The sequence below is a fragment of the Aquarana catesbeiana genome, linkage group LG03, assembly GCF_042186555.1.
Source record: "Aquarana catesbeiana isolate 2022-GZ linkage group LG03, ASM4218655v1, whole genome shotgun sequence".
Lineage (NCBI taxonomy): Eukaryota > Metazoa > Chordata > Amphibia > Anura > Ranidae > Aquarana > Aquarana catesbeiana.
This window is the reverse complement of record NC_133326.1, coordinates 255,005,949-255,018,994: the sequence shown is the minus strand read 5'-3', so window position 1 is coordinate 255,018,994 and position 13,046 is coordinate 255,005,949. Positions and strand designations below refer to the sequence as shown.

At 41.3% G+C, this 13,046-nt stretch overlaps 1 protein-coding gene across 1 annotated transcript in view; it reads right to left on the bottom strand.

The window, feature by feature from the left end:
- Positions 1-13,046, bottom strand: part of PPP1R12A (protein phosphatase 1 regulatory subunit 12A) — a 220,682-nt gene that overhangs the window by 111,662 nt on the left and 95,974 nt on the right. The window contains exon 3 of the mRNA XM_073619994.1: positions 8,165-8,283. Coding sequence (XP_073476095.1) covers positions 8,165-8,283 — 119 coding nt within the window. The remainder of the gene's footprint in view (positions 1-8,164; positions 8,284-13,046) is intronic.

Below are 13,046 nucleotides of genomic sequence, written 5' to 3'. Positions count from 1 at the left end.
ACATTTCAGGCTTCAAACATAAAGATATAAAATTTTAATTTTTTGTGAAGAATCACCAACAAGTGGGACACAATTGTGAAGTGGAACGAAATCTATTGGATATTTTAAACCTTTTTAGCAATTAAAAAAACTGAAAAGTGGTGCGTGCAAAATTATTCGGCCCCTTTACTTTCAGTGCAGCAAACTCACTCCAGAAGTTCAGCGAGGATCTCTGAATGATCCAATGTTGTCCTAAATGACTGATGGTGATAAATAGAATCCACCTGTGTGTAATCAAGTCTCTGTATAAATGCACCTCTCTGTGATAGTCTCAGGGTTCTGTTGAAAGCGCAGAGAGCATCATGAAGACCAAGGAACACACCAGGCAGGTCCGTAATACTGTTGGAGAAGTTTAAAGCCGGATTTGGATACAAAAAGATTTCCCAAGCCAAGGAGCACTGTGCAAGCGATCATTTTGAAATGGAAGGAGTATCACACCACTGCAAATCTACCAAGACCTGGCTGTCCCTCTAAACTTTCAGCTCAGACAAGGAGAAGACTGATCAGAGATGCAGCCAAGAGGCCCATGATCACTCTGGATGAACTGCAGAGAACTACAGCTGAGGTGGGAGAGTCTGTCCATAGGACAATAATCAGTCGTACACTGCACTCTTATGGAAGAGTGGCAAGAAGAAAGCCATTTCTCAAAGATATCCATAAAAAGTCTCGTCTAAAGTTTGCCACAAGCCACCTGGGAGACACACCAAACATGTGGAAGAAGGTGCTCTGGTCCGATGAAACCAAAATCGAACTTTTTGGACACACAATGCAAAACGATATGTTTGGCGTAAAAGCAACACAGCTCATCACACTCAACACACCATCCCCACTGTCAAACATGGTGGTGGCAGCATCATGGTTTGGGCCTGCTTTTCTTCAGCAGGGACAGGGAAGATGGTTAAAATTGAGGGGAAGATGGATGCAGCCAAATACAGGACCATTCTGGATGAAAACCTGTTGGAGTCTGCAAAAGACCTGAAACTGGGACGGAGATTTATCTTCCAACAAGACAATGATCCCAAACATACAGCAAAATCTACAAAGGAATGGTTCACAAATAAACATATCCAGGTGTTAGAATGGCCAAGTCAAAGTCCAAACCTGAATCCAATCGAGAATCTGTGGAAAGAGCTGAAAACTGCTGTTCACAAACGCTCTCCATCCAACCTCACTGAGCTCGAGCTGTTTTGCAAGGAAGAATGGGCAAGAATTTCAGTCTCTCGATGTGTAAAACTGATAGAGACATACCCCAAGCGACTTGCAGCTGTAATCGCAGCAAAAGGTGGCTCTAAAAACGTATTAACGCAAGGGGGGCCGAATAATTTTGCACGCCCCACTTTTCATTTTTTTATTAGTTAAAAAAGTTTCAAAAATCCAAAAGATTTCATTCCACTTCACAATTGTGTCCCACTTGTTGGTGATTCTTCACAAAAAATAAAAAATGTTATATCTTTATGTTTGAAGCCTGAAATGTGGCAAAAGGTTGAAAAGTTCAAGGGGGCCGAATACTTTCGCAAGCCACTGTATATATACACACACATACACACACGGTTGTGCTCATAAGTTTACATACCCTGGCAGAATTTCTGATTTCTTGGCCATTTTTCAAAGAATATGAATGAGAACACAAAATCTTTTTTCACTCATGATTCGTGTTTAGCTTTAGCCAATTATAAACTGTTTACTTTTTTTAAATCATAAATGGCAACAGAAACTACCCAAATGACCCTGATCAAAAAAAGTTTACATACCCCAGTTTTTAATACTGTGTATTGCCCCTTTAACATCAATGGCAGCTTGAATTCTTTTGTAGTATTTGTGGATGAGGCTCTTTATCGTTTTAGATGGTAAAGCTGCCCTTTCCTCTTGGCAAAGCCTCCAGTTCCTGTAAAATCTTGGGCTGTCTTGCATGAACTGCACGTTTGAGATCTCCCCAGAGTGGCTCAATGATATTGAGGTCAGGAGACTGAGATGGCCACTCCAGAACCTTCACTTTATTCTGTTGTAGCCAATGACGGGTCGACTTGGCCTTGTTTTTTGGATCATTGTCATGTTGGAATGTCCAAGTACATCCCATGGGCAGCTTCCTGGCTGATGAATGCAAATGTTCCTCCAGTATTTTTTGATAACATATTGCATTCATCTTGCAAACAATTTTGACCAAATTTCCTGTGCCTTTGTATCTCAAACATCCCCAAAAGGTCAGCGATCCACCTCCGTACCTTTCATCATAGGCCTTGTTGACTCCTCTCCAAATGTAGCATTTATGGTTGTGGCCAAAAAGCTAAATTTTGGTCTCATCACTCCAAATGACTTTGTGCCAGAAGGTTTGAGGCTCATCTCTGTGCTGTTTGGCGCATTGTAAGAGGGATAATTTGTGGCATTTGCATAGTAATGGCTTTCTTCTGGCGACTCGACCATGTATCCCATCTTTCTTCAAGTGCCTCCTTATTGTGCATCTTGAAACAGCCACACACCATGTTTTCAGAGAGTCCTGTATTTCACCTGAAGTTATTTTGTGGGTTTTTCTTTGCAACCCGAACTATTTTCCTGGCAGTTGTGGCTGAAATTTTAGTTGGTCTACCTGAACGTGGTTTGGTTTCAACAGAACCCCCTCATTTTCTAATTCTTGATTAGGGTTTGAACACTGTTGATTGGCATTCTCAATTCTTTGGATATCTTTTTATATCCCTTTCCTGTTTTGTACAATTCAACTACCTTTTCCTGCAGATCCTTTGAAAAATCTTTTGCTTTCCCCATGACTCAGAATCCAGAAACGTCAGTGCAGCACTGGATGAAAGATGCAAGGGTCTGTCAGGAGTCCAGAAACTAATTGACTTTTTATACACACACACACTAATTACAAGCAAACAGATCACAGGTTAAGACGGTTACCTTTATTAGCCATTCAAACCCCTTTGTGTCAACTTGCGTGCATGTTATCAGGCCAAAATCACCAGGGTATGTACATTTTTGATCAGGGTCATTTGGGTAGTTTCTGTTGCCATTAAGATTTAAAAAGAGTAAACATAGTTTACTCTTTTCGGCATAATTTTATGATTTCTTGGCCATTTTTCAGAGAATATGAATGATGGCACAAAAACATTTTTCACTCATGATTAGTGTTTGGCTGAAGCCATTTATTGTCCATCAACTGTTACATAGTTACTATGTAACTATGTAACAGTTGATGGACAATAAATGGCTTCAGCCAAACACTAACCATGAGTGAAAGAAAGGTTTTTGTGCCATCATTCATATTCTCTGAAAAATGGCCAAGAAATCATAAATTCTGCCAGGGTATGTAAACTTATGAGCACAACTGTATCTCCTCCCCCCCATCTATCCCCCCCCCCCCCATATCCATCTCTCCCCCCATCTCTCTCTCTATTCTATCTCTATATCTATCTCTCTCACACACTGAAGATCAAAGATAGAGTACAATCTATAATTTCCAAAATTTAACTGCTTAGTCCTATTTTAAATGATCTAAACAGGAGTAAAAGAGCTGTTTTGGTAACCTTATTTCATGGGTAACATATTTTAGAAAGGAAGAATAAAAAAGTTCAATGAGATTAAAAAAAAAAAAAAAAAATAAAGGACATTGATCAAAATTGGAGAACACTTTGAGATACCTTCCAGTTATTGGTGTTAGTAAAATCGTAATAAAAAGGGTACATAGGTCCAGCTCAAGTGCCTATAATCACAGCAGTGCTACTGTCACAATAAATTATGATCAGCTTTCAAGTGTTAGTGGCACACGAGGAAAATACAGTTGACAGATGGTGAGAGAAGTCCCTGAAGACACACAGATGGTGATCCTACTGTGATAGACAAAAGTGCACCTCACAGCAGAGTCCGTGTGTCACACTACCCTTTGAGGTTCCCACTCACCAGAGAGATGAACACATCGGGCTTTGATATGTTAGCCACGGCTATCCTCAGTGTCATGGAGGGTGTCACAGCATATCCTGGGGTCTCCACCGGTACTTGGACAGAAACAAGGCTCATATAGCGTAATTCTGTTTTTTTCTCACAATTTATTTCCAAATAGGTATATTCCAAAAAAGGCCATCAGTCAAGCTATACAATTAACTTTCTAGGCATAAATGAGCGTTCCACATGACACAGGAGGTGGTGAGAGAGACACACTATAGGCAGGCAGCGTCCACTGCTTACTTCCTGGTTTGTCTCTTCCTGATTGTGGAGCGCACAGGTCAATTCCAGTTGTCGGAAGGCCGCCCTCTGACGCATTTCGTAATCACGACTTCCTCTGAGGAGACCAAGTTTCCTGGACCGAGGTTGACCAGAACTCCACCTTAGCTCGTCAGGTTGGTGATAGTCACCAGGACACTCCAGAATAATGGAAGGAAATATTTTCCCCACCTCCCAGCACCTGTGAGAAGATCCACTACTCTAGGGTTAGTCTCAAGCTGGGGTTTTAATTACATCAGGGACTCTATGGATTACGTCCTTCTGTTGCCACCAAGACATTCCATTGGAGGTGCTTGGAATAAACTGAGCAAAGGGCACTACCTCAAAAGGAGGCTACCATTCCAGAGCCCTCATGCAAAAGCAAACTGAGGAATTCATCTTGAATAAGTCCACCTGAGTCCAGAGGGAGAGTCACTCTCACCTGGACAGTATCTAGGGTCTCAAAAATACTTAAAATATTGTAACCTCTGGGTTTTGTTGAGGTGACTTCTGTAAATTCAGATCCCATCTGAACCTCTTCAGTGTGTGCACCGTTTGAGACACATTGGTCTCCAACACAGAAGTGAATTGCTCCCCCAGAAGTAAGTTGTCAAGTATCCTACTAACAGGAATACCCTGAGTACACAGGATCCCCAGAACCTTGGTAAACACTCTGGAAGTTGTGGAAAGGCTAAACAGCAGTGCCAAAACAAAAAAAGGATGGTCCTCCACTGAAACCCACAAAAACCTTTGGTGAGGTGGAAAGATTGGAACAAGCAGATAAGCATCTTTCATATACACTGATTAAAAAAAATATCCCTGCTGGAGAGAGGCCACCACTGATTGCACCATCCAGAACTACTGCACTCACGGAAATGCGTCGGTCTCGAGATCCAAGATTGGATGAACATTACTGCTTGGTTTCTGAACTGTGCAAAAGTTTGAGTAGAAAATGTTTCCTCTGGAACTGGAATGATCACTGCACGATAAAGATAACAGAGCTTGCTGAGGAGCAAATATCTTTTTGTGGATTCAAAAACATTACAAAGCATAACGCATGCAGGGGGAAAGCTCTGAAATTCCCAGCCTGAAATTGCTAGCCACTATACTGCAGACCCACTTGTCCGCAAGCTCTCCCTGCCAAACCTCTAAAAAAGAACTGCAAACATCCTCCCACCTGAGAAATAGGTGTGCTGCTTCATTGTGCAGAGAATTTGTTTCCCAGCATAGTGAGCTTTGAAGTCCATGGTTTCTTATGGAACTGGGACCTGGAACTGGAACCAGGGTCTGAGTTTCATGTACCAAGCCAGAGACAGGCGAAAGGAAGGAGTTTTTGAACCAAACTTTTTTATATAATGTTCTGGGGGTTTTGTACAATTTTATGGCCAAAAATGCAAATGTTTACGTGTGCAAAAATTTTTTAAAACTGCCCTAGAGCAATAATGATTGAGTCTGCTGAGAAGCAGAGATAACATTGAAAACATTCCAGGTTTCTGCTTAATTCAGTATCTTGACTAGTATAAGCCCCCCTAAATCATGAGAGGAACTCAGACCTTAAAGTGCATGTCCAGGCTTTCCCAAACAAGCTTAAAGGAGAAGTCCAGCCTGAGCTTTTTAGGCTGTGCTTCTCCTATGGGTCACAGGAGTGCAACCCGTTTTGCACTCCTGTGACCTGTTTTCAGCGGAGAGCGGCCTGAAGTCCGCTCTCTGCTGACATCACTGCCCATTAGTTGAGGCAGAGCGTCATCCCGACTTCCAAGTCTGGATCCGCCAGCTGCCTTGATTGATGGCAGTCTCAGCGAGCCGCTGAGACAGCCCTTCCCGTCCCTCCACAGCTCAGCGCTCCAATGAGCGTGGAAAAGCAGAGAGGAGAGAAGCTGACTGACAGTCAGCAGCTTTCCTCTCAGGAATCTGTGAGAACTGAGCCATCGGCGATGTTCGGTGGATTGGTTCTCAGTGCAGAGACGGCGGGGGACAGCTGCAGCATCGGTCTGATGCTCCATCTACCGAGGTAAGGGTGAATAAAAAAAAAAAAACAAAAAACCCATACTTCTCTTTTAACCCTGCTAATACCCTTTCTAACTCCTATACCAACTACCATGAAAAAGGAAGATGGATATACTTATTCTAAGGGCACCTTGGTCGGGTTACATGATCGGACCAGCTTCAGGGGAGAGGAGAAAATCACCAACAATGGCTGCAACTGCATTGCCTGTGTGGTGGTGTCATCCATAGACTATGGGGCGTCTGTTGTCTGATCTCTAGCTTGAAGCCGCAACTAGGAGCCAATCATGTGACTGGACCGCCTTCAGAATAGGAAAGTATACACAACCTCCTTTCACTGGGTAGTTAGAATAGGAGTTAGAAGTGGGGTGGGAGTATGTTTAATGAGCAACTCCACTTTTGTTGGAACAAAAAATAAAAACCGATTCAGCTTGCGACCAAGGCAGTCCAAGCCTGCAAGCATTACAGTAAGCTTGTCAAAAAACTGCAGGAAGGTGCCCCATAAGTAACTAGGATACTTGAGAGGTGGAGTCAGAGCCGTATGGAACAAATGGACTCCCAGGAGATACATTGAATCTAGGGCTGCGTTCAGGTTCCGCCCCACCTGAAGGTTTTTGGGACCCTTTTATCTCTTGTGTGTACAAGGTTTTAGTTATGTAAGCTGAGGGATGCATTAAAATGTATATAAATCCAAAAATAAAAATATATAATTTTTTTTTTTAAATATGGTGGGTGTATTTTTTTTTATTAAGGCTTTCCCCTTTAGTTTTTATCTGATGCTCCTGCCAACATTACACTTCATAGGGTCACAATACTCTTTAACTGCACTTAATCAAGGGACAGATTTTCCCCCTTGGCCATATATTATACAATTTTTCCTTTTGATTTATGAAAAATAATATTAGGTCAAACCTAAATCCTTTCAATTTGAATGCAATCAGGCAGGACCTTGCACTATATAGTTGAAGGTAAATCTAAGGGAAATTGAACAAGAAAATTGCAAAATGTATGGCAGTAGTTCTCAACTCCTGTCCTCAGGACCCACTAACAGGCTAGATTTAAAGTATTTCTTTGGGGGGGTTGCAGACTAGAATACCGCGATTACTGAGCAGCACATGATATCAGCTGTGATGTATTTCGGTTATCTTGCAAACCTGGCCTGTTAGTGGGTCCTGAGGACAGTTGAGAACCACTGATGTATGGCCAGCTGCTCTCATGATCGTGATTACAAACATTTCCACCACTCCTCTACAGAGAAACATAGCAATTTACATACAATACCTGAGAAAGAGACCATTTGTTTGAGATCTTAGTTCAATCCACAGAAAGTAATTATACCACTCGAATTCAAGGTCCACATCTGTACTTGCAGAAAAAGTAAAAAGCCTTAAAAAAAAAAAAAAAATCCAATCCAGCCTCCACATATAAGGACATAGAAGCTGATAAATTAGATTTTTGTTCTTGGATTTAAATGTACTTTAACATATTTGCTAATGTGCACCAAAACACATCTGCAACATGCTTTAGTAGTGTTATAACCATTTACTGCCCACAAAAAAAATAAAAAAAAAAAAAAAAAAAAAAAACAGTAAAATGTTAACACTTCATCTATAATCGGGTCTAGTAAATGTTGCATAAAAACTTACATTACCCCCAAGATAAAAATTGTAAGCATAATCTAAATTGTATATCTTTTCTAGAGTTCAGAAAATCTTCTACCACATAATTAACATGCAGCTATTCCTCTTCACCATTAAACACGCCACATTACAGTAGAAAGAAAATGTCTTCTAAAAAGGTTTTTGTTTACCCTCTTGAAATTCTGGACAAGTGCTCCGCATAGAAGGGATGCAATGCCTATGTATTGTTTCATAAGTTAAAGCAATTACGCCAATTATATATTCAAAGTAACAAATAAGCTTGTTACCTAGACGGTTGACTTCATTTTGAAGCAGTTCCTCCATTGCCTCTTCCTCAGCAATGTCTAGTGGAGTGTCTCCTTCACTATTTACTGCGCCTACATTTGCTCCTTGACTAATTAAATACCTAAAAGAAAGAAACCAACATTATAAATATACCCAAAACTAAACTGCTCATTTCCAAAAACATGTTGGGAATTACTGAAACCTTTAGTATCACTATTCAATCATTTTACCTCAAAGGGGGTGTGAACCTGAACCACATAAATAGAGGTGTGGTCTACAGCAACCGATGGGGTTTTTTTTTTTTTTTTACTTTTTGCCAGTGCAGATTAGAGGTGAAGGCTAAAATCAGATTTGATCCTAGGGACAAAAGCCCTTTTTTATTGCACTGAATCACTAATTCAACCAACTTCTTAAAGAGGAAATAAACTCAGGAAAGCTGTGCCCAAAAAGGGCAGAAAGAGGGCAATGGGCTAGTCACCAGAAGTGCCTGTGGTCTCCCTCCAGCTGATATTTAACCCATTAAGGAATCTTCATGTCTGACAGCACACGGTTTCTGTGTGGAGGCAGCCATCTTGATTGAAGCAGGGCTTTGCTTCCTATGTCAGGGCTCCAGCACAGAGAACAGTGATCAATATAATAGGGGGATCAAACGTGCAACCCTCAGGTTTCTCTCATGACTATTTCTTTAAAGGATAACTGCACATTAAGACAAAGTGCACTTATCCTTTTAGCCGGGACCTAAACTAACCCACCCTCCACAGATGTATAACAACTTTGACCTACCAGTGGCTGCCTCTGGTTTTTACACCTAGAGCCACAAGTCTCTCTCCTGGGCATATTACAGCACCAGAGACTGTATGGGGCAGTTTCCCCTGCAGGACAAAGCTCCATAGAAGCCATTGGGGATGTAATGTGCAGGAGTGGAGCAGTGCAACTTGTGGTGCTAAATATAAACACTTAAGGCTGCAGCCAATAAATCAAGGTACAGTACATTCATAAAGTATTCAGAACCTCTTCACTTTTTTTTTTGACAGGTGCCCGCTACCACTTTTGGGTCAGATCACCGCAGCAAACTACGAGGATGTTTGGCCCCTCTTTCCTCCACAGCCTTCTGGGACACACAGGTTCCAGAAGACCGGAGGACAATTTACAAAGAGCGGGGCGGCACTCACATGTGTAGTAGAAAAAAAGATTTACTGCTAGTTTCCCTTACCCAATATGCCTACACCTGAAGCCAATTGATATTTCAGTTCTTTTCTTTTTAACAAATTCACAGACATTTTAAAATTCTGTTATTACTTTGTCATTATGGGATACTGAGTGAAGATCAATAAAAAAAAGCAAAAAAAAAAAAAAAAAAGTACAGTATGAGGCGGAAACGTAATAAAATTAAAAAAGTTAAGGGGGTCTGAATACTTTATGAATGCACTGTAGCTATGCATTTGGAGGGGGACTGTGGGCTAGTTTAGGGGGGAAAAGAGAAAATGGATAAATGAACTTGCCATTAAACTGCACTTATTCTTTAACTCAAACTCTAGGCCAAATTTCCTCACAGGTTATGTTTCAGGGATTGCCTCCATCAGCATAACCATAGCTGACCCAGGCAAATGCAAGCGTTTATGTCTGAAAACCATCTTTTCCCACAGTTCCCCACACAGCACTAATGAGATTAACACACACAAAGAGAAATTACCCACAGAACTTGAACAAAGCACAGGCGGAAATGTAAAAAATAGACAAGAAATTTTTATTCCAAAAAACAAATATTATATACATTTAAAAACATATTGTCATAGTTAGCAAATGTATATATATATGTACATGAATAACCATCACTGAATAAATCAATGCTGAGCTAAACTTCCATAGGGTGGGTAATCTGTACTGGTTCTCTCTACGCATTTTGCGAGATACAAACTCACTTCCTCAGGAGAGGTACAGATGAATAACTAAAGATAGAGACAAGGTTGTTTAGAGGGAGAGAGAGAGAAAAAAAAAAAAAAAAAAAATGGACAAGCCCAGAATTGCTCATGGTTAGATTGATGCTAGGAATCTCCACACATTCAGAAGTAAAGTGTATTGGATTAGCAGGTCTTTCAAGTATGAATCAGTAAAAGGGCTGGGCAGAGTCACCCAATGGTCCACATAGTTCACCCCAGGAGCGGGGGAGAGGAGGGAGACCAGACACTGCAGTGCAAGCCCCTGTGATGACACCCCTGGTGAGGGCGCAGTAGGGAGTCTGCGCAGGCACTGGAAACTGAAAAACCATAGTGAATCTCCATAAAGGGGGGTAACCTGAGAAGACATATCAACCCCCCCCAACATCCTAGGAATAGTGCCTGGGCATAATAGTAAGGAAAAGGGCATAAAGCTAAACAAGTGCCACAAAAAAAGGGAGTGACGAATGGTATAAGGGCACATGTAGCAATCCATAAAAATGACGAACAAAGTGCGAGTGCTGTTATGACTTATTTAGCATCTACCATAATGGATAAACTGATAGAGGTAAATAGAGTGATCATGATTAAAAAAAAGAAATATCTTTTAAGTCATGTATGATAAATAAGCAAAGTGGCAAGCAATCACTGATGATGGGAAAGTCCCAGATACCCTGATCATCAGGGCATCCAAGATCAAGAAGAGAGAAAAGAAAAAGCGAAAAACAGTTGCATGCTAATCCAGAAATAAGTGCAAAGGGGGAAAAAAACACTTAAAACATGCATCATAAAATAAATGAGAAGTGTATCATGGATCAGGCAAAAGATGAAAACCTAGGAAATAGTTACCTTGCAAACAATCGTCACCAGTGACAATCCGAACACAGCCAGATCTAGCCTGGAGGATGGTGGCTGTGTAAGGGGTGCACCTGGCTAAATAGCCAGAGCACTGGCCTAATCCCGCCCCTCCAACATCATAATAGCAGAGCACCGCCAAGGTGGCTCATGCAGAGAAGATGGCAGCGGACTGGCCACTGACATGAGGGCATGGCCGATGGAACACGAGGCGCATATGGTGGCACGCAGCAGATACAATCTTCGCCCACGGGTGGGCGCAGCATGATGGGGTATCGCGCATGCGCGAAAATGCGTGCACCGGAAAGCTGGTGCTAACCCAGCCCCAGATCAAGCATGCGCTGTCTACGGTGGAGACAGGATGTGACACTAGGCTCCACAATCACCTGGGGACACAAGATTATGGAAAAGAACAGATGACAAAAACAAACCCAGAGTTACAAAAACAGGTGGTCGTGTTGAAAAGAGGCTTGCGACTCCCAGGGATAAACAAGCACGCACCATAGGGGAAAGGGGGGGGGGGGGGTGGAAGAAAAGAGAAGGGGATTACCGAACACAACATTGTCTCTGCATATTCAAATAGCACATCATACACGAGATTGCACATCACAATATACATGAGTATGAACAACAAATATAAACAAAAGATTACATTATACAGTTTTTTTTTTCTCTCCCTCTAAACAACCTTGTCTCCATCTTTAGATATTCATCTGTACCTCACCTGAGGAAGCGAGTTTGTATCTCGCGAAATACGTAGAGAGAACCAGTACATTATCCACCCAAAGGAAGTTTAGCTCAACTTTGATTTACTCAATGATGGTTATTCATGTACATATATATTTGGTAACTAGATATGACAATATGGTTTTAAATGTATAATTTTTTATGTAATAAATTTCTTGTATATTTTACATTTCTGGCTGTGCCTTGTTAAAGTCTTGTGGGAAATTTCTCTTTGTGCATATACAATTTGGGACTGAGACACACCCATGTCAGCTCACTTTTTGTACGAATGAGATTAAATTTGACCAGCCAAGATTTGGTCTGTCCGATCAACTAAAAAAACTTACCAAATGCAAATGGAAGGTGTTGCCAACAGAATATAAATCTGAATGGATTGTTTGGGTAGGATACAAAAAGTATATCTCATCCACCTCTATTGCCCTCTAATCTCAGGGAAAGTATTCATACCCCTTGAAATTTTCCACATTTTGTCATGTTACAACCAAAAACGTAAAATGTATTTTAATTAAGATTTTATGTGATGGAACACAAAGTGGCACATAATTGTGAAGTGGAAGGAAAATGATAAATGATTTTCCAAGGTTTTTACGAATATCTGAAAAGTGTTTTGTGCATGTGTATTCAGCCCCCTTTACTCTGATACACCTAACTAAAATCTAGTGGAACCATTTGCATACAGAAGTCACTTAATTAGTAAAAGTCCACCTGTGTGTAATTTAATCTCAGTATAAATACAGCTGTTCTGTAAAGCCCTCAGAGATTTGTTAAAGAACCTTAGTGAATAAACAGCCTCATGAAGGCCAAGGAACATACCAGACAGGTCAGGGACAAAGTTGTGAAGTTTAAAGTAGGGTTAGGTTCTAAAAAAAATATCCCAAGCTTTGACCATCTCACGGAGCACTGTGCAAATGGAAAGAGTATGGCACAACTGCAAACCTACAAAGACATGGCCTTCCACCTAAACTGACAGGCAGGGCAAGGAGAGCATTAAATCAGAGAAGCAGCCAAGAGGCCCATGGTAACTCTGAAGGAGCTGCAGAGTTCCACAGCTCAGGTGGGAGAATCTGTCCACAGGACAACTATTAGTCCTGCACTCCACAAATCTGGCCTTTATGGAAGGATGGCAAGAAGAAAGCCATTGATGAAAGAAAGCCAAGTGTTTGCAGTTTGCAAAAAGCCATGTTGGGGACGCAGAAAACATGTGGACGAAGGTGCTCTGGTCAGATGAGATCAAAATTTAACTTTTTAGCATAAAAGCAAAATGCTATGCGTGGCGGAAAACTGACACTGCACATCACCCTAAACACACCATCTCCACCATGAAACATGGTGGTGGCAGTATCAT